We start from the raw sequence: 27,477 nt of genomic DNA, 5'->3' as shown, positions 1-27,477 counted from the left end.
TCAGGCCGGGTTTATAAAGGGTAACCAATCTGATATTGCGTATTTTACAGCACCGCCAAAGTTAAATTTGCCCGCTTATTATAAACAACATCCATAATACGACTAATAGTAGTTTGACTTTCATACCTGCTAACATATTTACTGAAGTAATTCTTGCCACTAATCTCCAACCTCTCCCTCTACTGCAGCCTTTCATCTTTCCCTATTGTAGCAAAGCTACTCTGAACTTTCTCGTTTCTTCTAAGCTGCAACTATACCATTTTATATACTCTTCTCCCTCCATCTCTCATTTGATAAATCAAAATTCATCTTACAGTATCTTTCTCTAATTCACTCTTTCCTAGGATTTCAAAACTGGAACTTGTCAAATCTCTCAATTTTTAAAACCCAAGTTTGGCATTGCTGTTAACAGAACTTATTTGCAGCATAATAGTTATAATATTCTGGAACTCCCACTATGCCCCCTAGTTCTAGATTCCCCCACGAGGGGAAACATCCTCTCTGCATCTACCCTGTCAAGTCCCTTCAGAATCTTGTCGGTTTCAATAAGATCATGTCTCATTCTTCTAAACTCCAATGAGTACAGGCTCAATCTGCTCAACCTTTCCCTATAAGTCAACCCCTTCATCCCAGGAATCAACCTATTGAACCTTCTCTGAACTGCCTCCAATGCAAGTATATCCCACCTTAAATAAGGAGACCTAAACTGTACACAGTACTCCAGGTGTGGCCTCACCAATACCCTGTACAGTTGTAGCAGAACTTCTCGGCTTTTATACTCTATCCCCCTTGCAATAAAGGCCAATATTCCATTTCCCTTCCTGATTACTTGCTGCACCTGCATACTGACTTTTTGTGTTTCATGTATAAGGACCCCCGGTTCCTCTGTACCACAGCATTCTATAGCCTCTCCATTTAAATAATATATTAGATGCAAGGTTTAATGCTCAGAGATTTGTTAAAGGAAATTATACTCTTAGATAAGACATGGGACGATGCAAAGGCTGCAGGGGACCTCATGTTGCAGTTGCTAGGTTCAGTAACAGGTGGCCAACCCTCTATCTTTCTCATTTCATGTTGCATAATCACACCTTCATCAATCAGCTACAAGGCCAGAAGGCATTTGACAAGGTGCCACATAAAAGGTTACTGCACAAGATAAAAGTTCACGGGGTTGGGGGTGATATATTAGTATGGATAGAGGATTGGCTAACTAACAGAGGACAGAGAGTCGGGATAAATGGTTCATTCTCTGGTTGGCAACCAGTGGGGTGCCACAGGGATCAATGCTGGGACCCCAACTATTTACAATTTATATTAACGACTTGGAAGAAGGGTGTGTAAAGTAGCCAAGTTTGCTGACGATACAAAGATGGGAGGAAAAGCAATGTGTGAGGAGGACATAAAAAATCTGCAAAAGGACATAGACAGGCTAAGTGAGTGGGCAAAAATTTGGCAGATGGAGTATAATGTTGGAAAGTGTGAGGTCATGTACTTTGGCAGAAAAAAATCAAAGAGCAAGTTATTATTTAAATGGAGAAAGATTGCAAAGTGCCGCAGTATGGCGGGACCTGGGGGTACTTGTGCATGAAACACAAAAGGATAGCATGCAGGTACAGCAAGTGATCAGGAAGGCCAATAGTATCTTAGTCTTTATTGTAAAGGGATGGAGTTTAAAAGCAGGGCTACAGCTATACAAGGTTTTGGTGAGGCCACACCTGGAATACTGCATGCAGCTTTGGTTTCCTTTTTAACAAAAGGATATACTTTGCTTTGGAGGCAAGGTTCACTAGGTTCTTTCCGGGGATGAGGGGTTGACTTATGAGGAAAGGTTAAGTAGGTTGGGCCTCTACTCATTGGAGTTCAGAAGAATGAGAGGTGATCTTATCGAAACGTAGAAGATTATGAGGGGGCTTGACAAGGTGGATGCAGAGAGGATGTTTCCACTGATGGGGGAGACTAGAACTAGGGGGCATGATCTTAGAATAAGGGGTCGCCATTTAAAACAAAGATGAGGAGAAATTTCTTCTCTCAGAGGGTTGTGAATCTGTGTAATTCGTTGCCTCAGAGAGCTGTGGAAGCTGGGACATTGAATAAATTTAAGACAGAAATAGACAGTTTCTTAAACGATAAGGGAATAAAGGGTTATGGGTAGTGGGCAGAGAAGTGGAGCTGAGTCCATGATCAGATCAGCCATGATGGTATTGAATGGTGGAGCAGGCTCAAGGGGCCAAATGGCCTACTCCTGCTCCTATTTCTTATGTTCTTATGTACATAGAAACATAGAAAATAGATGCAGGAGTAGGCTATTCGGCCCTTAGAGCCTGCACCACCATTCAATAAGATCATGGCTGATCATTCACCTCAGTACCCCTTTCCTGCTTTCTCTCCATACTCCTTGATCCATTTAGCCATAAGGGCCATATCTAACTCCCTCTTGAATATATCCAATGAACTGAAATCAACAACTCTCTGCGGTAGGGAATTCCACAGGTTAACAACTCTCTGAGTGAAGAAGTTTCTCCTCATCTCAGTCCTAAATGGTTTACCCCTTATCCTTAGACTATGTCCCCTGGTTCTGGACTTCCCCAACATCGGGAACATTCTTCCTGCATCTAACCTGTCCAGTCCCGTCAGAATGTTATATCTTTCTATGAGATCCCCTCTCACCCTTCTAAACTCCAGTGAATACAGGCCCAGTCGATCTAGTCTCTCCTCATATGTCAGTCCTGCCATTCTGCGAATCAGTCTGGTGAACCTTCGGTGCACTCCCTCAATAGCAAGAACGTCCTTCCTCAGATTAGGAGACCAAACCTGAACACAATATTCCAGGTGAGGCCTCACTAAGGCCCTGTACAACTGCAGTAAGATCTCCCTGCCCCTATACTCAAATCCCCTAGCTATGAAGGCCAACATACCATTTGCCTTCTTCACCGCCTGCTGTATCTGCATGCCAACTTTCAATGACGATGTACCATGACACCCAGGTCTCGTTGCACCTCCCCTTTTCCTAATCTGCCGTCATTCAGATAATATTCTGCCTTCGTGTTTTTTCCACCAAAGTGGATAACCTCACATTTATCCACATTATACTGCAACTCCCATGCGTTTGCCCACTCATCTAATCTGTCCAAATCACCCTGCAGCCTCTTAGCCTCCTCCTCACAGCTCACACCGCCACTCAGTTTAGTGTCATCTGCAAACTTAGAGATATTACACTCAATTCCTTCATCTAAATCATTAATGTATATTGTAAATAGCTGGGGTCCCAGCACTGAGCCCTGCGGCATCCCACTAGTCACTGCCTGCCATTCTGAAAAGGACCTGCTTATCCCGACTCTCTGCTTCCTGTCTGCCAAAAAGTTCTCTATCCACGTCAGTACATTATCCCCAATACCATGTGCTTCGATTTTGCACACCAATCTCTTGTGTGGGACCTTGTCAAAAGCTTTTTGAAAGTTCAAATACACCACATCCACTGGTTCTCCCTTGTCCACTCTACCAGTTACATCCTCAAAAAATTCTAGAAGATTTGTCAAGCATGATTTCCCTTTCATAAATCCATGCTGACTTGGACCGATCCTGTCACTGCTTTCCAAATGCGCTGTATTTCAACTTTGATAATTGATTTCTTCCCTTTACCCCCAGTTAACGTTCGCTACCCTAAGCTCAGCATTGCTGTCTCGTGTAACCAAGGGTTAAACACTCCACAGTGGGCTTCAGGACATAACATGTTTTGTCTCCTTACATCTACAGCTCTTTTGACCATGCCTTCAGTCACTTCCCCTATAACCCATCAGTGCTCCATGCCCAATTTCACTTCCGTTATTGCTTTGGGACATTTTATTACATTAAAGGCGCTATGTTAATGTAAGTTGTTGGTCTGATGACTTTATCTTGCTACATGCTTTCATTACATTATTAAACATGAAGGTTGCAGTCAGTCTGACCAGACTGGTTTGTTCTGTCTCGATACAGATGTAACTTAAGATGCGTATGAGGCAAAGTGACATTGTGGCTTGTGAGTTATTGTCTTAGTCTCATTTTGAGAGATAATCATCACACTTTAAGGCTGATTATAACTCACCTGCACCATCATTATTCGCATCAGCCTACTTGTCAGATCCAAGTCTTGTCCTTTGACTTTTCAACACTTGTTCTCCCTACGACCCACAATATTTGATTAAAGATTATTTCTGGTGATTTGAGTGTCACTAAAGCTTGCTCAAGTCAGAATAAAGCAGAATAGTGAAAGTTTGAACAAAGGAGGTTTGGGGGAGAAATTTGCTGTGAACAAGCAGCAGCGTAGTGTTGCAGAAGCAGTTATTATTCAGGACTGGATGGTGCAGTCACTTTCACCCATGGTACCGAGCTTTGAATCCAGCATACACTGGTGGGATGACAATTTATTTCTCTGTTGGCTTTTTGATCCAATTCTTAGTGTGCACAGGCCCACAACACAGAGCTGGCATTCATTTGGAACTAATTGATGCTAAATTACAAGTCTCAGTCAGAGATACTTGATGTGGAAAATGGAACTATCACACCACCCCCACAACCCCACCCCACCGTTTCACCCCCAAAATCACACCAAGATATGCAAAGAAGTTGTGCGACTGGGCACACACTGAGACAAAATAATCCATGAACTTGATAGGTCCTGTGTCGCTTGTGTTGGAGGGAGGGTGGGTGTTGCCCTGGGAGGGCAGTACATAGTGGAGAAATACTTTACAGTTTTGCTTGATTATATTTCAGAATCAGGGAGCATTTATGTTGAAACCTCCCCTCATTAGATTAAATTGTGAGATACAAACGGCCCAAGTTTCCCGAATTAAAAATAATGGCGCACACTCACCTGGACGCCCATTTCTTTGTGGCCCTAGGCGCTGAAAAAAAATCCACAGTTTTCTTCAAGCAGTTGCACCTTCTCGCGCCGGCGCTACCCGTGTTGATCTCGCAGGGCGGGGCTTCGAGCGTGCGTCTCAGCGCAGGCGATGTAAAACAAAACCAAAAAAAGGACCAACTAATTGCGCATGTGCAACGTGCGCGGGTGGAGGACCTTCGGCCGGGGCTAGCAGCGGCTGGAGTCAACTGCGTGGAGAATCGGGAGAAGGCTGCCCTTGCTGGTTTAAGAAGAAGACTCCAATTTTTCTGCTGATTTTCCCAACCTGGTGGATGTACAAGACTTCCCTGGACTACTTGGAAGATTTTAGGCCGCTAAGAACATCGCTGGAAAAAGGTGGAGATTTTTTCTTTTATGGCCTGCTTATAGTTATCAGCGCAGTAGCAGCATTATTGGTAAGTTTACATTTATCATTTTTATTTATATACTTCCATATAGTTCATGTTGTCTTTTTAAATTTCCTAAAAGTTTAAGTATAAGTACCAGAGAGTCTCTTCGGCCGGGGATAGGAGCGGGCCAGCGCGGATTTCTCTAACTCTCATTTCTCATGGCAGGAGAGCTCGGTCACATGATATGCTCCTCCTGTACCATGTGGGAACTCAGGGACACTTCCGGTGTCCCTGACAACTACATCTGCGGGAAGTGTATCTGCCTCCAGCTCCTGACGGACCGCGTTGCGGAATTGGAGCTGAGGGTGGATTCACTCTGGAGCATCCACGATGCTGAGAATGACGTGAGCAGCACGTGTAGCGAGTTGGTCTTACCGCAGGAGAAGGGTCCACAGCCAGCTAGGGAATGGAAGACCAGAAGGAAGAGTAGTGCAAGGAAGGTAGTGCAGGGGTCCCCCTGTGGTCATCCCCCTGCAAAACAGATACACTGCTTTGAGTACTGTTGAGGGGGATGACTCATCAGGGGAGGGCAGCAGCAGCCAAGTTCATGGCACCATGGCTGGTTCTGCTGCACAGGAGGGCAGGAAAAAGAGTGGGAGAGCGATAGTGATAGGGGATTCAATTGTGAGGGGAATAGATAGGCGTTTCTGCGGCCGCAACCGAGACTCCAGGATGGTATGTTGCCTCCCTGGTGCAAGGGTCAAGGATGTCTCGGAGCGGGTGCAGGACATTCTAAAAGGGGAGGGAGAACAGCCAGTTGTCGTGGTGCACATTGGTACCAACGACATAGGTAAAAAAAGGGATGAGGTCCTACGAAACGAACTTAAGGAGCTAGCAGCTAAATTAAAAAGTAGGACCTCAAAAGTAGTAATCTCAGGATTGCTACTAGTGCCACGTGCTAGTCAGAGTAGGAATCGCAGGATAGCGCAGATGAATACGTGGCTTGAGCAATGGTGCAGCAGGGAGGGATTCAAATTCCTGGGGCATTGGAACCGGTTCTGGGGGAGGTGGGACCAGTACAAACCGGACGGTCTGCACCTGGGCAGGACCGGAACCAATCTCCTAGGGGGAGAGTTTGCTTGTGCTGTTGGGGAGGAGTTAAACTAATATGGCAGGGGATGGGAACCAATGCAGGGAGACAGAGGGAAACAAAAAGGAGTCAAAAGCAAAAGACAGAAAGGAGATGAGGAAAAGTGGAGGGCAGAGAAACCCAAGGCAAAGAACAAAAAGGGCCACTGTACAGCAAAATTCTAAAAGGACAAAGGGTGTTAAAAAAACAAGCCTGAAGGCTTTGTGTCTTAATGCAAGGAATATCCGTAATAAGGTGGATGAATTAACTGTACAAATAGATGTTAACAGATATGATGTGATTGGGATTACAGAGACGTGGCTCCAGGATGATCAGGGCTGGGAACTCAACATCCAGGGGTATTCAACATTCAGGAAGGATAGAACAAAAGGAAAAGGAGATGGGGTAGCATTGCTGGTTAAAAAGGAGATTAATGCAATAGTTAGGAAGGACATTAGCTTGGATGATGTGGAATCTATATGGGTAGAGCTGCAGAACACCAAAGGGCAAAAAACGTTAGTGGGAGTTGTGTACAGACCTCCAAACAGTAGTAGTGATGTTGGGGAGGGCATCAAACAGGAAATTAGGGGTGCATGCAATAAAGGTGCAGCAGTTATAATGGGTGACTTTAATATGCACATAGATTGGGCTAACCAAACTGGAAGCAATACGGTGGAGGAGGATTTCCTGGAGTGCATAAGGGATAGTTTTCTAGACCAATATGTCGAGGAACCAATTGGGGGGAGGCCATCTTAGACTGGGTGTTGGTGTAATGAGAGAGGATTAATTAGCAATCTCGTTGTGCGAGGCCCCTTGGGGAAGAGTGACCATAATATGGTGGAATTCTGCATTAGGATGGAGAATGAAACAGTTAATTCAGAGACCATGGTCCAGAACTTAAAGAAGGGTAACTTTGAAGGTATGAGGCGTGAATTGGCTAGGATAGATTGGCGAATGATACTTAAGGGGTTGACTGTGGATGGGCAATGGCAGACATTTAGAGACCGCATGGATGAACTACAATAATTGTACATCCCTGTCTGGCGTAAAAATAGAAAAGGGAAGGTGGCTCAACCGTGGCTATCAAGGGAAATCAGGGATAGTATTAAAGCCAAGGAAGTGGCATACAAATTGGCCAGAAATAGCAGCGAACCCGGAGAAATTTAGAACTCAGCAGACGAGGACAAAGGATTTGATTAAGGCAGGGAAAATGGAGTACGAGAAAAAGCTTGCAGGGAACATTAAGACGGATTGCAAAAGTTTCTATAGATATGTAAAGAGTAAAAGGTTAGTAAAGACAAACGTAGATCCCCTGCAGTCAGAATCAGGGGAAGTCATAACGGGGAACAAAGAAATGGCGGACCAATTGAACAAGTACTTTGGTTCGGTATTCACTAAGGAGGACACAAACAACCTTCCAGATATAAAAGGGGTCAGAGGGCCTAGTAAGAAGGAGGAACTGAGGGAAATCCTTATTAGTCGGGAAATTGTGTTGGGGAAATTGATTGGGATTGAAGGCCGATAAATCCCCAGGGCCTGATGGACTGCATCCCAGAGTACTTAAGGAGGTGGCCTTGGAAATAGCGGAGGCACTGACAGTCATTTTCCAACATTCCATTGACTCTGGATCAGTTCCTATCGAGTGGAGGGTAGCCAATGTACCCCACCTTTTAAAAAAGGAGGGAGAGAGAAAACAGGGAATTATAGACCGGTCAGCCTGACATCAGTAGTGGGTAAAATGATGGAATCAATTATTAAGGATGTCATAGCAGCGCATTTGGAAAGAGGTGACATGATAGGTCCAAGTCAGCATGGATTTGTGAAAGGGAAATCATGCTTGACAAATCTTCTGGAATTTTTTGAGGATGTTTCCAGTAGAGTGGACAACGGAGAACCAGTTGATGTGGTATATTTGGACTTTCAGAAGGCTTTCGACAAGGTCCCACACAAGAGATTAATGTGCAAAGTTAAAGCACATGGGATTGGGGGTAGTGTGATGACATGGATTGAGAACTGGTTGTCAGACAGGAAGCAAAGAGTAGGAGTAAATGGGTACTTTTCAGAATGGCAGGCAGTGACTAGTGGGGTACCGCAAGGTTCTGTGCTGGGGCCCCAGCTGTTTACACTGTACATTAATGATTTAGACGAGGGGATTAAATGTAGTATCTCCAAATTTGCGGATGACACTAAGTTGGGTGGCAGTGTGAGCTGCGAGGAGGATGCTATGAGGCTGCAGAGTGACTTGGATAGGTTAGGTGAGTGGGCAAATGCATGGCAGATGAAGTATAATGTGGATAAATGTGAGGTTATCCACTTTGGTGGTAAAAACAGAGAGACAGACTATTATCTGAATGGTGACAGATTAGGAAAAGGGGAGGTGCAACGAGACCTGGGTGTCATGGTACATCAGTCATTGAATGGCATGCAGGTACAGCAGGCGGTTAAGAAAGCAAATGGCATGTTGGCCTTCATAGCGAGGGGATTTGAGTACAGGGGCAGGGAGGTGTTGCTACAGTTGTACAGGGTCTTGGTGAGGCCACACCTGGAGTATTGTGTACAGTTTTGGTCTCCTAACTTGAGGAAGGACATTCTTGCTATTGAGGGAGTGCAGCGAAGGTTCACCAGACTGATTCCCGGGATGGTGGGACTGACCTATCAAGAAAGACTGGATCAACTGGGCTTTATTCACTGGAGTTCAGAAGAATGAGAGGGGACCTCATAGAAACGTTTAAAATTCTGATGGGTTTAGACAGGTTAGATGCAGGAAGAATGTTCCCAATGTTGGGGAAGTCCAGAACCAGGGGTCACAGTCTAAGGATAAGGGGTAAGCCATTTAGGACCGAGATGAGGAGAAACTTCTTCACCCAGAGAGTGGTGAACCTGTGGAATTCTCTACCACAGAAAGTTGTTGAGGCCAATTCACTAAATATATTCAAAAAGGAGTTAGATGAAGTCCTTACTACTAGGGGGATCAAGGGGTATGGTGAGAAAGCAGGAATGGGGTACTGAAGTTGCATATTCAGCCATGAACTCATTGAATGGCGGTGCAGGCTCAAAGGGCCAAATGGCCTACTCCTGCACCTATTTTCTATGTTTCTATGTCTATGTAACTGCAGGGGAGGCTTTTTTCTACGGTGCTTCTAGGGCCTGTGCGCCGGTTTTCGTTCGTGGTGAAAGTTGGCCTTATCCCCCGAAATGGTGCGTAACCTTTTTTTACAGGTAAACCAGTGCCAGAATGTATGGCGCCAAACATTCTGGCGCTGGTAGTAGACGCTGCCACCCCAACACTGGGGAATCTTTTAACTGGGCTTCAGAGCAAAAAAAATCACTGGACGGCGAAAAAACGGCTCCCAGTGCTGGGGAAAATTGGGGCCAATCTATGGTAGATTGCTGAAGGGCCAAATAGCCTGACTCATTCCATGATTATTTATGTTTTTTAAATGTGGTGGAAGGCTGTTTATTGAAATCTTTGGAGGGGACTGTGTAAGATTATTGATCATTTAACTGTTTTTTCTTAAAAGCTAAACCGTCTGTTGATCGGACACGATAACGTAGGACTGAGGGCTGGGTGGTTCCTGGACAGTGTTCAGATTAAGGTTCCAGCCCACGGGAAGGCGTACATGTTCCCTGCTCACCGCTGGCTGTGCAGAGACGAATCAGATGGCAAGACTGAGATTGAAATATACCCCAGTGAGATCACGGAAATCGAGAAATGTAAGTGTTGTGTATGGAGAAAGAGTCAGACTGAACACTGTGAGCTCAAAGTAAAGTGTGACTGTAGTATTTTATTGCAGGTCTCCAGAGTGCCTCTCCAACCTGTGAAGCTTCCTTAAATACCTGTGCTCCCAAGGGATTATAGGATCCCTTGGTACTCCAGGGGATGAGCCCTCTGTTGGCTGTACAGAGTAAATACAAGTCCACATATATAACAACACTCCCCGCAAAGTTAATAGTGTAACTATTTACAATGTGAGTCGATCTGGGGCCCTTCTTGCCCTGGTTGATCGTCTCGGTGTGAAAGCTGGTGTTGTTGAATCATTTGTTAGGCCCTTGCTGGGCTGCTGTGTGTGTTGGGCCCTGCAGGGCTGCTGTGGATGATGAGTTCTGCGTTGTGGTCAACCGTGGTGCCGGTTGCCACTGATGTGTATGTTGGGGGATCAAAAAAGGTAGGGTCCAAGGTGGGTTGCTCAGGATAGTCCGTGAATCTGAATTTGATTTGGTCCAAGTGTTTCCGGTGAATGAGTCCATTTGAAAGTTTGATCTGAAACACCCTGCTACCCTCTTTGGCCACGACAGTGCCGGGAAGCCACTTGGGACCTTGTCCATACTTTAATACAAATATAGGATCATTGATTTCTATCTCACATGACACAGTTGCGCTATCATGTATGCACTTCGTTGAAGCCGCCTGCTCTCTACCTGTTCATGTAGATCAGGGTGAACTAATGAGAGCCTTGTCTTAAGTGCTCTTTTCATGAGCAGTTCAGCAGGTGGGATCCCAGTGAGTGAGTGGAGGTCTCATGCGGTAGCTAAGCAGGACTAGGATAGGCGAGTCTGCAGTGAGCCTTCAGTTACCCTCTTCAAGCCTTGCTTGATGGTTTGCACTGCTCTCTCTGCCTGACCATTGGACACTGGTTTAAGCGGGGCAGATGTGACATGTTTGATCCCATTACGGATCATGAATTCTTTGAACTCGGCACTGGTAAAACATGGCCCGTTGTCGCTCACCAGGACATCGGGTAAGCCGTGTGTGGCAAACATGGCCCACAGGCTTTCAGTGGTGACAGCGGACGTGCTAGCTGACATTATCTCACATTCAATCCACTTGGAGTAAGCTTCTACAACCACAAGGAACATTTTACCCAAGAACAGGCCTGCATAGTCGACGTGTACCCTAGACCAAAGTTTGGAGGGCTAAGACCATAAACTTAGCGGCGCCTCCCTGGGTACATTGCTTAGCTGCGAGCATGTATTGCATCCATGAATGCAGGACTCTATGTTCGCATCGAGACCGGGCCACCACACGTGGGATTTGGCTATCGCTTTCATCATTACGATGCCTGGGTGGGTACTGTGGAGGTCACTGAAAATGGTGTCTCTGCCCTTCTTGGGAACCACTACTCGATTGCCCCACAGAAGGCAGTCTGCCTGTATAGACATTTCATCTTTGCGCCACTGGAACAGCTTTATCTCTTCCTGCATTTCCACTGGGACACTGGACCAGATCCCGCGAAGCACACAGCTTTTGACTGGAGATAATAAGGGGTCCTGGCTTTTCAAGGTTTTGATCTGCCGGTCTGTGACTGGTGATTGCTCACTCTCAAATACTTCCATAAGCATGGCTAGATCTGCAGGTTGCGCCATTTTCACCCTAGTGGTGGGCAATGGCAGCCTACTGAGAGCATCGGCGCTGTTTTCTGTGCCTGGCCTATGTCGGATGGCGTCGTTGTATGCGGACAACGTGCGCGTCTTCTCATCGCTTCTCGGCCTTTTGGCTAAGATCATGCGTAACTAACCTGACAGGGGAGTAACCATGACCCCAACGTGGTTCTCCCTGGATCAGGAAGGTGATTCTCCTATGCTTTTTGGAAATAGGAGGTGGGTGGGGTGGCTTGACCCATCCACCTCCACGGAGGTGTGTGGGGGGCCTGACCCATCCACCTCCATGGCACGAACCTGGTATTGCAGTACTTCCAGGAACGGTGCTTGGGCTCTAGGCCTTTTGGCTAAGAGCATTGGCGCAGGGTGATCCTTGATGTGTGCAAGGTGACCTCTGGCGTTTGTGATCTGACAAAGAATTGGAAAGATCTCTGGATGCGGGCCGATGCATTGGTATTTATCCCTTTACTCTCGGAAAACAGGGATATAAGTAGCTTATGGTCAGTTTCCAATTCGAATTTTAGCCCAAACAGGTATTGATGCATTTTCTTTACCCCATAGTCACACACTAACACTTCTTTTTCAATCATGCTGTAGGTTCTCTCAGCCTTAGACAGACTCCTGGATGCATAAGCAACCGGTTGCAGTTTCCCGGAATCATTAGCTTGTTGCAATACACACCCGACGCCATATGACGACGCATCACATGCTAGTACCAAACGCTTACATGGACCATACAACACAAGCAATTTGTTTGAGCATAACAATTTTCTCGCTTTTACAAAGGCACTTTCTTGGTTTTTGCCCCAAACCCATTTGTCCCCTTTTCATAGGAAGACATTTAGTGGTTCTAGCAGTGTGCTGAGACCCGGTAAGAAGTTACCAAAGTAGTTCAAGAGTCCCAGAAACAACCGCAGCTCCGTCACGTTCTGTGGCCTCGGTGCATTCTCGATTGCCTCTGTCTTCGCGTTGGTGGGCCTGATGCTGTCCGCCGCAATCCTCCTTCCCAAGAACTCCACTTCAGGTGCCAGGAAAACGCACGTTGAGCGTTTTAACCTGAGCCCCACGCGGTTGAGTCGACTAAGAACCTCCTCCAGGTTCTGCAGGTGCTCAACTGTGTTCCGACTTATGACCAAGATGTCATCCTGGAAGACCACGGTGTGCGGGTCCGAAGTCAGTAAACTTTCTCTGGAATATAGCCGCCGCTAATCGGATTCCAAACAGGCATCTGTTATAAACAAAAAGACACTTGTGCGTGTTGATGCAGGTGAGGGCCTGCAATGATTTCTCCAGTTCCTGCAGTCATGTAGGCTGAAGTCAGATCCATCTTTGTGAACGTCTTTCCTCCCGTCAGCATTGCAAAGAGGTCGTCGGCCTTTGGTAGTGGGTATTGGTCCTGCAAGGAGAAATGATTGATAGTTACTTTATAATAGCTACAGATTCTGACGGTGCCATCTCCCTTGAGGACTGGGACAATAGGGCTGGCCCACTCGCTGAACTCGATCGGTGAAATAATGCCCTCTCTTTGCACTTGGTCTAGCTCGATCGCTACCCTTTCTCTCATCATGTACAGTACTGCTCTCGCCTTGTGATGGATGGGTCGCACCCCCGGAATTAGGTGGATCTGCACTTTTGCTCCTTGGAATTTCCTGATGCCTGGTTCGAACAGTAAAGGAAATTTGTTTAAGACCTGGGCACACGAAGTGTCGTCAGCGGGCGATAGCGCTCAGATGTCGTCCCAGTTCCAGCGTATATTTCCCAGCCAGCTCCTGCCGAGCAGCATGGGACCATCGCCCGGTACGACCCAGAGTGGTAGCTTGTGCACCGCTTCATCATAGGAGACCTTTATGATAGCACTGCCGATTACAGGAAGCAGTTCTTTTATGTAAGTTCTTAGTTTCATGCGAACTGGAGTTAAGCCTGGCCTTGAAGCCTTGTTGCACCACAACCTTTCAAAAGTCTTTTTGCCCATGATGGACTGGCTCGCGCCCGTGTCCAGCTCCATTGACACCGGGAGTCCATTTAGTTCAACATTCAGCATTATCGGGGGACTATTCGTGGTGAATGTGTGCACCCCATGTATCTCTGTCTCCTCTATCTGAGGCTCTGGTTCGTCGTGATCCTCCGTGGATCTGTCCTCCTCTGCAACATGGTGGTTTGCAGGTTTAACAGGATTTGCAGCTCGCCTGCACACTCGTTGGAGGTGTCCCATTTTTCCACAGCCCTTGCAAACCTACTCCTTGAATCGGCATGAATGGAAACGATGATTACCCCCGCAGCGCCAACAAGGTGTTAATGGCCTTGCATTCATCACCCTTGATGGTGGACTCTGAGACATCTGCGGACATGCAGCTGCAGGTATGTGTGACCTGCCCTGTACATTACGATTCGAAAACAACATCACTTTGTTCACAGTACTTATAGCAGCACTTGTGTGCTGAGAGATTTGCTTAGTATTATAACTGGTGGCAATGAATGCCTGGGTTATCGCTATGGCCTTACTCAAAGTTGGGGTCTCTACAGTCAAAAGTTTGCGAAGTATGGTTTTGTGGCCAATGCCAAGCATGTGCTCCAAATGTGCTTCAAATTCGCAATGTCCTGCAAGGCGTCTTAGCTCGGCGACATAACTCGTCACTTCCTGACCTTCAGACCTTTTGTAGGTGTAGAACCGGTACCTCACCATAGAACGCTTTCCTTCAGGTTCAAATGCTCTTGGACCAGTGTACACAAATCGTTGTACGATTTCTCCGTGGGTTTCGCTGGAGTGAGCAGATTCTTCATGAGGCTATACGTTGGTGCCCCACAGACAGTGAGGAGGATCGCTCTTTATTTGGCAGCGTTCTCTTCCCCATCTAGCTCGTTGGCCACAAAGTATTGGTCGAGTTGCTCCACAAAAGTTTCCCAATCATCTCCCTCCGAAAATTTCTCCAGGTTGCCCACTGTTCTCTGCATCTTTGGGTTCGCTATCTGTATCTCGTCACCAGTTGTTGTGTATGGAGAAAGAGTCAGACTGAACACTGTGAGCTCAAAGTAAAGTGTGACCTCAGTCTTTTATTGCAGGTCTCCAGAGCGCCTCTCCAACCTGTGAAGCCTTCTTAAATACCTGTGCTCCAAAGGGATTATGGGATCCCTTGGGACTCCAGGGGATGAGCCCTCTGGTGCCTGTACAGAGTAAATACAAGTCCACATATATAACAATAAGGATATGAACTAAGACAAAGATTTGAAAGGAAAGGACTCTCATCTACATTGCTGCATAACTCTAAATATCTGAGAAATATATATGTGAGAAATATATATCAGGAATTTGAGTACATAAATCTCGGCTGACACTCCAATGCAGTGCTGAGAGAGTGTCTGTTCTTTCAGGTGGACGTAAAAGATCCCATGGCACTATTTCAAAGAGGAGTTATCCCCAGTGTCCTGGCCAATATTTAGCCCTCCATCAACATAACAAAAAAAACTGATTTTCTGGTCATTATCACGTTGCTGTTTGTGGGAGTTTGCTGTGTGCAAATTGGCTGCCGAGTTTCCCACATTGCATCAGTGACTACATTTCAAAAGTACTTAATTGGCTGTAAAGTGCTTTGAGACATCCAGTGGTCATGAAAGGTGCTATAATAATGCAAGTCTTTCTGTTTTCCTTATTCCCTCACTGTATTCCTTATTCCCTCTTTGTTTCAGTGTTTAAAGCTTTAAGTTGGGTGCATGCAAGCCATTCATGCCATCCTTCCCATTACTTCAGTGTTAATCAGTCTGTCCTCTCACTTGATACCCAACATGCTTGTTCTTCCTAAGTTGCAAATATGCTGAATCTATATGATCTTTTCTTCCCTCCATCTTTGTCGTGTTGAAATCAAGACTAACGTCACTGCTGCCTACTCCAACTCATTCTTTCCCAAGAGCTCAATAATGTGGAGCTCCTTACTTCTCACAGTTTTTAACCTGATGATCTACAAGCTTTTAAAACCCAAGATCAGCATCATCGGATAACTATTTTTTGATTAACTCCGACTCCTGCGCTACTTTTTTTCGCCTCTGATGATTGTCCACTCTAGGGGCCTTGATGGCTTTCAGCTGGGTCTTTCACAATGATCACAAGATGCGGACAGGTGAAGGAGGCCACTTGGTTATTCTGGTTCATCCTTCCATAGAAACCTACTGTCCCACCCTCACTGCATCCACTGCCACCTGAACATTCCCCCCCTCCCCACGCTACCCTTCACAAATGACCATTACAGTCATTCATTTCTCTTTGAGTGATGAAGTGCTTCCTGACGTTAATCCTTAACTTATCTTTTACCAGTTTGTACCTATAGACATAGAAACATAGAAAATAGGTACAGGAGTAGGCCATTCGGCCCTTCGAGCCTGCATCGCCATTCAATGAGTTCATGGCTGAACATGCAACTTCAGTACCCCATTCCTGCTTTCTCGCCATACCCTTTGATCCCCCAGTAGTAAGGACTACATCTAACTCCTTTTTGAATATATTTAGTAAATTGGCCTCAACAACTTTCTGTGGTAGAGAATTCCACAGGTTCACCACTCTCTGGGTGAAGAAGTTTCTCCTCATCTCGGTCTTAAATGGCTTACCCCTTATGCTTAGACTGTGACCCCTGGTTCTGGACTTCCTCAACATTGGGAACATTTTTCCTGCATCTAACATCCTGCATCTATATCTTTTGTCCTACATAATTTAATATAAAATAGTGCTCCGGATTAACCTTTTCTATTCCATTTAGTTTCTTGTATATCCCCATAATGTCTTCTATCCTCCTGAAAGGCTGATGAGTTTTCTAACCTTTCCTCATAACTTAATCTTCTGAAAACAGGGATCAGACACTACACTGGACCACTTCCAGGGCTTCTGAATTTAAAAAATCTTCTTTGCTTAGTCGATTCCAAAACACACTATCCAAAGTCTGATAGTGTTTTTGTCAATGTCACTGAACACAAAAAGTGTTAATTGCTTTGTTTCTGTGGTTTGCTAACTGTCTGCGCAAAATAAATCTACTACTGTCCAGTCTTCTTTGAAGCCTGCCGATTTTGGCCTTCCAGTGTGCAACCATATCTGAGGGTAGATTTACTGCTCCTGCAGTCCCAGTGAGGAACTGTGCTCAAAGACAGTGTGGATCAGAGATAGACCTACAGCACAGTAACTCCGGTCTGCAGTACATTCCAGTGTGACTCCCTGTTGGGAGACCAACATCAGTCAATGGACCCTCATGCGAGCACATTTCCATGGGTTGTCTTGTTGCGCATGCACTAGCCCAATTCAATAAAGCATGTTTGTGTATCTAACTTCCATTTCCTGTGTCTTTGACCAGTAATAAACTATGAATTAGAGGTACACACAGGCGACGTCAGTGGAGCTGGCACTGATGCTAAAGTCTTCATCCAGATATATGGGGAGCTTGGAAAGACGGAATTAATCCGCCTCCAAAGTCGTTCGGACAATTTCGTGCGAGGAGCAACAGAGATGTTTAAGGTAGGTTTGGATAAAGGTTAATTGAAGGAAGGGTGTGGGGGAGTCAGTTCTAATGGTGATGAAAGTGTGGATATTGGGTGCAGTAGCAGTGAGTGGGAGGATCAATGGGGACGTAGGCAGCCAATGATGTGGAAGATGAAAATAGCAGTCTTTATGATGGACGGGACATAGAACTTGAAGCTCAGCTCTGTGTCAAACAAAATGGTAACGTTGCATATACTCTAGTTCAGAATGAATAAGCAGTTAGAAAGAGGGATGAAGTTGGAGGCTTGAGTATGAATTTTTAGCCGATTTCGAAAGCGATGACCTCAATCCTCCCAGTGTTCTTTTGAGGAAATTCTCACTCACTTTCGGCTTAATGTGAAATACAGCAGGTGGTCATGGGAAGTGGTGAGATGTTGTCTCCACGGAGCTGGAAAGAGGTGGAAACTCGGGGATGGGATATGAAGATCATCTCAGTGAGGCATTGAAAGGGCCATAAAAGAGCAAAAGAGCTTGAAATAGCAAAGTGAGGCAATGAAAAGGACTGGAAACGATACACACAGAAGCAGCTTCTGTCTGGTGCCGGTCCCTCAGATACACGAGTTTCACACAGGCAGCAGTAGCCCCAAAGCAACCCCCAGGCCCATTAAGACCGGCCAAAGTATCAAAAAACAACAGGTCTTCCCAGCGACCAGCCTGACCAAATCTGGCGAATCCATGCCAGGGCTGCCCCTCCCCGTGCAAGCACACGCGCCAGGGGCTGGCTTGTGGGCCTCGCACCCCTCCACCACCATTACAAAGGCAGCTAAAAATAAAGAGACACAAGAAAACCGAGCAGCATCAGCAGAGTGTTTGCAGCGAGCTGATTCGAACTGTCCCTCAGACCTCTCTTCGCACCAGGCTTACCGAATGCCTGACGTTCGAGTACCCACACTCTCTGCAGTCTGACTGAAACCGTTGATTTTCATGTACATAGATCGAGGCCTTGGATGTTGGCAAAGTGGTCAAGCTCCGGATCGGTCACGACGGGAGCGGCCTGTGTCCAGGCTGGTACCTGGAGTCGATCATCATCAATCGACTGACCTTCAGGGCCGTGGAGGACGACAAGAAGAAGAAGAAAAAGAAGAAGAAAGTTGAGGGGGACGCGAACGCCAGGCAGGAGGAGGTAATGGAGACCTACACCTTCAAATGCCAACGCTGGCTGGCCAGTGATGAGGACGACAAACAGCTAGTGGTGGAGTTCTTGCCGGAGGAAGTGGATAACCTTGAAGGTGGGTGTACATGTGACCACATTGTCCATTTGTAACATGGAAGTAAAGTCTAATAGCGGAGGTCTCCGCCCTTGCCTCAGCTCATCCGCTGCTGAAGCCCTCATCCATGCCTTTGTAACCTCTAGACTTGACTATTCCAACGCACTCCTGGTTGGCTTCCTACATTCTACCCTACGTAAACTGGAGGTGATCCAAAACTCGGGCTGCCCATGTCCTAACTCCCACCAAGTCCCACTCACCCATCACCCCTGTGCTCGCTGACCTACATTGGCTCCCGGTTAAGCAAAACCTTGATTTCAAAATTCTCATCCTTGTTTACAAATCCCTCCATGGCCTCACCCCTCCCCATCTCTGTAATCTCCTCCAGCCCCACAACACCCCCGAGATGTCTGCGCTCCTCTAATTCTGCCCTCCTGAGCATCCCTGATTATAATCACTCAACCATTGGTGGTCGTGCCTTCTGTTGCCTGGGCCCCAAGCCCTGGAACTCCCTGCCTAAATCTCTCCACCTCTCTTTCCTCCTTCAAGACGCACCTTAAAACCTACCTCTTTGACCAAGCTTTTGGTCACCTGCACTAATTTCTACTCATGCAGGCTCGGTGTCAAATTTTTTAATCTCATAATACACCTGTGAAGTGCCTTGCGACGTTTCACTGCATTAAAGGCGCTATATAAATACAAGTTGTTGTTCTTCTTCTGTGAACTAGAACCTGTTCCATTTATACTATGAAATGGAATTCAGAGCACTGTAGGTAACAATAAAAACACCAATTGGTAGAGATTGGATCTGGCCCGTTTTCAGGTAAATAACCGACAGTGTGAGGGGCAGCCTGCGCTCCAACCCAGAGGATCATCTGAACGTGGTCCTCAGGCCTCAGTCCAGTATGTTGGGTGAGAAGCTGGTACCTGCTACACCTGCTGAGGGAGCTCTCTCATTTCAAAAAGATGAATTGCGGGTGGCTTGCCTTGCCGGCAATGGCCCTCGGATAAATCATGGGGAGCAGGGAAGGACAGCGTGCGGGGGGGCGGGTGGGGGGGGAGATCCTGGGCCAGCGGCAGGAGTGCTGTACACCAAATTACTTTTAACAGTTGTACTCACTCTTTTATTGGCGGTACCTGCTGAAGATTCCCGAGCTGAGTAGGAATCCATTGGCGTATGTAATGGGCCTGATGCCCGAAAAATCGGACAACTCAATATGGGGTTAGATGTTTTTCTGACATCGTTGGAGCACGGGCCATTACTCCCAAATATTGGTACCTTTTTTGCACCCGTTTTCCACAGGGACCAGTATCTCTGTCTGGTTTTGGACTTGACAAAAGGTGGCAGTGCTAATTGGACCTAATTTCATTGATACAGTCTAAGCATTCTCCATATCTTCTTAAATATTAATCTATAGAATTTGTTGTATATGATATATTGAGGCATCCAATCACCAGACAAGCAATAGAGAAAGTAAATTGAGGTTAAAACAGATTGTTGGGACAACCTAGAGGAAGTTTTACTCTGCCTGTTCTGTACTTGCCCTGGGCATTTTCAATGGTGAAAAACTGTTGTACTGCAAGACCCTTTGACAGGCTGGTACACCTGATGCTGCTGCCTCTGCAGGATGGAGTTACAAGAACTCCCTGTGTTGCGAGACCCTGGCCTCTCAGAAGTTGCTGTCCATGTAAGGAGTGGGTGGAGGCTCCGCTCCTTCCAAGGCCCTCAATATCCCCCACGTAAGGCTGGGACCTTGATACATTGGGTCCTGCCCTTCCAGTATAGCAAGATTGTACCAGAAGTGTTGTGGATTTTCAGTTCCACATTTCTTGATTCTTTCCCTACGTATTTTGTATGCAGGCCCCCTAGTTCTCCTATCCTTCTCCATCTGAAACAACCTATCCAACTGGAGAGAATCTGATCCTGTTATACCTCCTTTAACCCTCTGTTGTATTATCAACAATGGCCTAAGGGTTAATCCACAATTGATAGAAACTCTGGCAATAATTTTACCCTAACCCGCCCATCGGGAAACAGATGAGATCAGGTGGAGGGCCAGTTTTACACCCCGCCCTATATTATTGACATCGATGGAGAGTAAAATTGGGCAGGTTGTACCTGATCTTAATAGTTTCCTGGTGGACGATTGGGTTAAAGTTGTCCCCACAGAAGAACCAATATTTCTTGAAGAATTAATTTATTAGAATTGCATCATCGCAACATCTGTGCAAAGTGGTAGCAACCTGAGGTATCAACGGAATTCGTGCCTGTTCTATTTACAGAGAACACATACTCAGTTCACGTGTTTACTGGAAACGTAATGGGCGCGGGAACAGATGCCAACGTCTTCATTAACATTTACGGTGAATCAACAGACACAGGAGAACGTCGCCTCAAGATGTCAAACCATTTCAACAAGTTTGAAAGAGGACAGGTACAATGTAGCTCGTGGAGTGGGGGAAGGGGGAGGGCGTGTTTTATCATCTCTAGTGATTGCTCTGTGCATAAGGTGGCGCTGCTAATTCACCCAATTTCATTGATGCACCGTGCAATACGACACAGAGACATTAGACCAAGAAGGTCCAAGGTTCAATCTCAGATTAGCTGATTTAGACTCAACTGGCCTCAGACCTCCTTGCCAAGAATTCCACTATCCAGCAATCCTTGCCAGTAGTGTATGTGATTCGACATGTGAGGATATGTTGAGGCCAAAATTGCCCCCCGCCTGAAACGGGGCGCAGCTAGCGATTTTTAATGCATAGGGCGGACAATCCGCCGATTTTCAGCACTTTGTTTCTTGTTTCTGGGCAGGTCGGAGCAACCGTCGCTCCAAATCATCAGCAGTGCGCTAACACGTCACAACATCCCTCCCCTTCAGTTAAAGGGATGGCCGCTGCGAACTCTACAGCCACGTTAGTGGCAAACACTGGGCTACCAGGGAGGGTTTCAGCTGGCCTGGCACCCAAGAGTGGGTGCCAAGCTGCCTGTTGGCAGCCCAGTCGAACCCGCGGGCATAATTGTCAGCCCGACCAGCCGGCCGACAATAAAAAATAAGATGGAGTCGCCGGCAGTGCGACCTCCCCTTTAAGGGCGGAGCGCTGCCCAGCTACACACAGCTACCCGCTGGGGAAAACTGTCAGTGACATCGACCGGCATCGTTCCCACAGGGTAATTCCGCACTGGGGTCGGAAAGGGGATCGGCGCGTGCCCTTCTGGGAACACATGACTTCTGGGTTACTGGTCCAGTATCATATCTACGCGACTACTATACCCGCAATAGTCAGCAAGCCTGATGACCTCAAGTTTACAGAGAGTAGGATATGGGAGGTTGACCAGGAATGCGTTGGAATAGTCAAGTCTAGAAGTAGCAAAGGTATGAATGAGGGTTTCAGCAGCAGATGAGCTGAGGCAAGGGCGGAGACGGACGATGTTACACAGGAGAAAATAGGCTACCTGAGCGATGGTGCGGATATGTGGTCAGGGTGAAATACAACACCAAGATTGTGAACAGCCTGGTTCAGCCTCTGACAGGGAGAAGGTGGCTAGGGAATGGATTTTTATGGTGCGTATTAAACAACCTCCTTTCTCCTCTGGTTCACAACAACACGTTTCGAGTGAGCACGAGACTTCGTAGTGGAGTATGCGGAACAGACTTTATTGATACACAGTAAGGGTGATCAGTTTTTAACTGTATACAGAGAGTGACTTTACCAGTTTCTGTACCTTTCGAGCACAATCTGACAAACTATACCATATTTTGACTACTTCAAAGGAAAATGTCAAATGACGTAACTCTTTCTCAAGTCCTCTGAAACAGATTATCTATAAACAGTTTGCAAATGTATACCTCAGAACCAGTTCTTTTACACTAGCCTTCCTTTACCTACTGTTATTATTAGCAAAAGGACTCATTACCCCTGTTTTATAACCCCACACTTATCCTTACAAAAGCACTTTACATATCAAAAGACAAACCATGCTTTCTCCTCAGGACCCTTCAACGTCATCATCTTTATATCGAAAAGCCTGACAATGCATTCCTTTAACGACACTTTTATGTCATCCTGTTTAACAAAGAAGTTTGACTGTTAAACTTTTAACTCCCCAAGATATCCAATATTTATCACTCCCGGATGTCTAACAGCGCGGACCAAAGACAACAGCTTTGGTCTTCCCAATATTTAGTTGGAAGAAATTTCTGCTCATCCAGTACTGGATGGCGGACAAGCAGTTGGACAATTTAAAGACAGTGGAGGAGTTGAGAGAAGTGGTGGTGAGGTAGAGCTGGGTGTCATCAGCGTACATGTGGAAACTCACACTGTGTTTTTGGATGATGTCGCCGAGGGGCAGCATGTCGATGAGAAATAGGAGGGGGCCAAGGATAGATCCTTGGGGGACACCAGAGGTAACGATCCGAGGGCGGGAAGAGAAGCCATTGCAGGTGATTCTCTGGCTGTGATTAGATAGATAAGAATGGAACCAGGTCAGTGCAGTCCCACCCAGCTGGTCGACGGAGGAGAGGAGGATAGAGTGGTCAACCGTGTCAAAGGCTGCAGACAGGTCGAAAAGGATAAGGAGAGATAGTTTACCATGGTCACAGTCACATAGGATGTTTTTGTGACTTTGATAAGAGCCAGTTCAGTATTCTGTTTTCTCTCCATGTAACTGAAGTCTTTCATCTCCATTTTAGTAAATCTCCTCTGCACCCTTTCTAAGGTCTTGACATTCATCCTAAAGTGTGGTGCCCAGAATTGGCCACAATACTCCAGCTGGGACCTAACCAGTGTTTTATAAAGATTTAGCTTAACTTCCCTGCTTTTGTACTCTATTCCTCTATTTATAAAGCCAAGGATCCCATATGCCCTTTTAACAGCCTTCTCAACCTGTCCTGCCACCTTCAAAGATTTGTATACATAAACCCCCAGGTCTCTGTTTCTACACCCCCTTTAAAATTGTACCATTTGATTTATATTTCCTCTCCTCATTTTACCTTCCGGAATGAATCTCCTCACATTTTTCTGTATTAAATTTCATCTGCCATGTGTCTGTCCATTTCATCAGTCTGTCTATGTCTTCCTGAAGACTGTTACTATCCTCCTCACAGTTTGCTACATTTTTTACTTTAAAATTATGTCCTGCATACCCAAGCCTTGGATTATTGGCTCTAAAGGTTGCCCCACCAGTGACGTTAGGCTGATGGGCTTGTAGTCGCCGGGTTTATCCCTCTCCCCTTTTTTCAACAGTGGTGTAACATTAGCAATCCCCCATATCTGAGGAGGATTGGAAGATTGTAGCCAGAACCTCTGCAATTTCCACCTTTACTTCTCTCAGTAACCTAGGATGCACTCTATCCGGACAGGATAACTTTCCTATTTTCAGCGCTGCAAACCTTTTAAATACCTCCTCTTTATCTATTTTTATCCTATCCAATTTCTCTACTGCCTCCTTTCCTGTGACTTTGGCAGCATCCTCTTCTTTAGTGAAGATAGATGCAAATAACTCATTTAGTTCCTCAGCCGTGCCCTCTGCTTCCATAAGGAGATCTCCTTTTAAGTCCCCAATCAGCCCCACCAATCCTTTGACTACATTTTTACTATTTAACTATTCATAGAAACATAGAAATTTACAACGTGGAAGGAGGCCATTTCGGCCCATCATGTCCATGCCGCCCGAAAAAGAGCCGCACGGCCCTCGGTCAGCAGCCCTGAAGGTTACATATAAACCTATGAACAATGAACAATGGTAGAAAGGTAAAGAGCACCCAGCCCAACCAGTCCGCCCCACACAACTACACTAAAACATTCTAAGTTCCACCCCAAACGGAGCCATGTGATCTCCTGGGAGAGGCAAAAACCAGATAAAAAACCAGGTCAATTGGGGGGGGAAAAAAATCTGGGAAAATTCCTCTTCGACCCATCCAGGTGATTGAAACTAGTCCAGGAGATCACCCTGGCCGTATTCGATTCCCTGCAGTACTTACCATTATATCTGCATCGTCTAATCCCAATTACCATCTCTAGGTCTGTAACCCTGTAGGTTACCGCACTTTAAGTGCCCATCCAAGCACCTTTTAAATGTGCTGAGGGTTTTTGCATCCACCACTCTTTCAGGCAGTGAGTTCCAGATCCCCACAACCCCCTGCATGAAGAAGCCCCCCCCCTCAAATCCCCTCTGAACCGTTCATCGACCACTTTAAAACTATGCCCCCTCGTAATAGACCCCTCCACCAAGGGAAATAGGCCCTTGCTATCCACTATGTCCAGGCCTCTCAAAATTTTGTACACCTCAATGAGGTCTCCTCTCAACCTCCTCTGTTCCAATGAGAACAAATCCAAATTCAAAAGGGACTTTTGGGTTTCCTTTTGTTAATCGCTAATCTATTCCCGTACATTTGCTTTGTCCCTCTTATTTCCTTTTTCAGTTCTCCTCTGTGCTTTTTGTATTCAGTTTGGTTCTCGACTGAATTATGAACCTGACATTTATCATAAGCCTCCTATTTCTCTTACAGTTTAATCTCTGTATCTTTAGTCAGAAGTAGAAGATCTTCTTGGGACCACTAGAGATGGGCAATAAGTGCTGACCTTGCTAGCTACGGCCACATCCTGAGCATGAATTGTTAAAAAACCATCAGCCGTATGTTGCGCTGTTAACAATGTCCCCCTAAGGTGTGCGGCCACGCGAGGTCCCGCCCAGGCCGCTCACTAGCCGCTGCAAGAGACACCACGCAGCAAATTTAAAGGGACCGCGCACGTAAAAACAATGAGAGTGAACATTGGTTGTTACCCTCTGATTTTTTTTTTTTCTCGTTCCTTGTCTCCCCAATTTTCAGCTTCCCTGCAGGCGAGCTGCCTACTCCTAGTCCCTCGCTAATGCAGATCTAGGACGCTAGTGTTTTTAAAAAATATTATTATTGTAGTTTGTTTTTCAATATAGGAAGATATATTTGTGGTCAAAGCCGTTGACCTAGGTGCATTAAAGAAACTACGCATTCGGCATGATAACGCAGGGGGATATGCTGCCTGGTTCCTGGACAGGGTGGAAATCGTTGATGAGAAAGACGACACCACGTGAGTATTGATGAGTACAAAATGAGAGAGTTGGAATTATAGTTTTATTATATCAGAAACTGTTCTCCAGTTTGCAGATTATACAGCAAACACGTTTCTCATTCCTATTCCAACTTTTTTTTACTAAATTAATTATTCATCTGAAGCAAAAATCTCAATTTTTCTTCATCTGCGAGCCTAGTCTTTTACTGATCTACATAAAGGTATGTTTTAAAAATGTTTATCAAGAAAGTGACAAGGGGAAGAAGAATTTTGCTAAGTTTTTTGTTTAAATTTGTTCTTAGAATGTGGGGAAATTGACAAGGTAGTATCTACTGGCCATCCCTAGTTGTCCTGAAGCAATAAGAGTCAACCATATATTGTGGGAATGGAATCACGTGTAAGCCAAACCAGGTAAGGATGGCAGGTTCCCTTCCTTGAAGAGCATTTGTGACCAGTTGGGTTTTTATAATAAAGCATGGCCATGGTCATTTTCTGATGATTGCCCACAGACTTATTGCATTCAATTCCAAACTTCCCAACGTGGGATAGTGGGTGGAGAAAGCACAGGAGATCCAGCAACTAGCTGACAACCATGATGAGCGAGGCTTCTTCAGCACAGTCAAGACCAACTACGGCCCAAGCACCCAAGGCCCTACCCCACAGCTGGCCAAGAACGGTGAGGTGCTCATCGAGGACAGAGAGGCAGTCAGTGCTTGTTGGAAGGAACTTTTTGAACATCTCCTTAACCGAGACTCTGTCTTCGACGTGAGTGTCCTTGATGCCATCCTGCAGCATGCTACCCGCCACCATCTCAGCACAACTCCAGCCTGGCACGAGGTAGAAAAGGCCATCCGTCAGCTGAAGAATTACAAGGCAACAGGAGCAGATGCAATTTCCGCCAAAGCTTTAAAGCATGGCTGAGAATCACTATTGGCACAAATACATGACCTCATTTCTCTTATCTGCAAGGAGGAGAGCATGCTGGGAGATCTCAGGGACGCTGTAATCGTGACCATCTTCAAAAAAGAGGACAAGTCCGACTGCGGTAACTACAGAGGAATCTCCCTGCTGTCAGCCACAGGGAAAGTCATTGCAAGAATCCTCCTCAATTGCCTTCTCCCTGTGGCTGAAGAGCTCCGCCCAGAGTTGCAATGCGGATTCCGTCCACTAAGGGGTACAACGGACATGATCTTCACCGCAAGAAATGCAAAGAACAGCACCAACCCTTGTACCTGGCCTTCTTTGACCTCACAAAGGCCTTTGACACTGTCAACCATGAGTGATTATGGAGTGTCCTCCTTTGTTTCGGCTGCCCTCAAAAGTTTGTCACCATCCTCCGCCTGCTCCACGATGACATGCAGGCCGTGATCCTGACCAATGGATCCACCACAGACCCAATCCACATCCGGACCAGGGTCAAACAAGGCTGCTTCATCGCTCCATTCCTTGCTGCAATGCTTCATCTCACCCTCAGCAAGCTCCCCGTTGGAGTGGAGCTAAATTATAGAACCAGTGGGAACCTGTTCAACCTCCACCGCTTCCAGGCCAGATCCAAGACTGTCCCATCCTCTGTCGTCAAACTACAGTACGCAGACGATGCTTGCATCTGCGCACAGAGGCCAAACTCCAAACCATCGTCAACACCTTCACAGAGGCGTACGAAAACATGGGCCTTACACTAAACATCCGTAAGACAAAGGTCCTCGACCAACCTGTCCCTGCCACACAGCACTGCCCCCCAGTCATCAAAATCCACGCAAGGTCTTGGACAACGTGGACCATTTTCCATACCTCGGGAGCCTACTGACGACGAGGTCCAACACCGCCTTCAGTGTGCCAGCGCAGCCTTCGGTCGCATGAGGAAGAGAGTGTTTGAGGACCAGGAACTCAAATCCGGCACCAAGCTCATGGTCTACAGGGCAGTAGTGATATCCACCCTCCTATATGGCTCAGAGACATGGACT

The 27,477-nt window shown here is 46.2% G+C and overlaps 1 protein-coding gene and 1 pseudogene across 1 annotated transcript in view; both read left to right on the top strand.

Annotated features, from left to right (window-relative positions):
• loxhd1a (lipoxygenase homology PLAT domains 1a) overlaps positions 1–27,477 on the top strand; it is a 279,592-nt gene that overhangs the window by 106,819 nt on the left and 145,296 nt on the right. Inside the window, exons 17-21 of the mRNA XM_070859753.1 lie at positions 9,883–10,075; positions 17,071–17,231; positions 18,190–18,484; positions 20,747–20,898; positions 25,398–25,531. Of these exons, the coding sequence (XP_070715854.1) occupies positions 9,883–10,075; positions 17,071–17,231; positions 18,190–18,484; positions 20,747–20,898; positions 25,398–25,531 (935 nt within the window). The remainder of the gene's footprint in view (positions 1–9,882; positions 10,076–17,070; positions 17,232–18,189; positions 18,485–20,746; positions 20,899–25,397; positions 25,532–27,477) is intronic.
• On the top strand, positions 11,837–12,074 carry LOC139251984 (U2 spliceosomal RNA; annotated as a pseudogene).

This window comes from Pristiophorus japonicus, chromosome 2, assembly GCF_044704955.1.
Source record: "Pristiophorus japonicus isolate sPriJap1 chromosome 2, sPriJap1.hap1, whole genome shotgun sequence".
NCBI lineage: Eukaryota > Metazoa > Chordata > Chondrichthyes > Pristiophoridae > Pristiophorus > Pristiophorus japonicus.
This window is presented reverse-complemented; position numbering and strand designations above follow the sequence as displayed.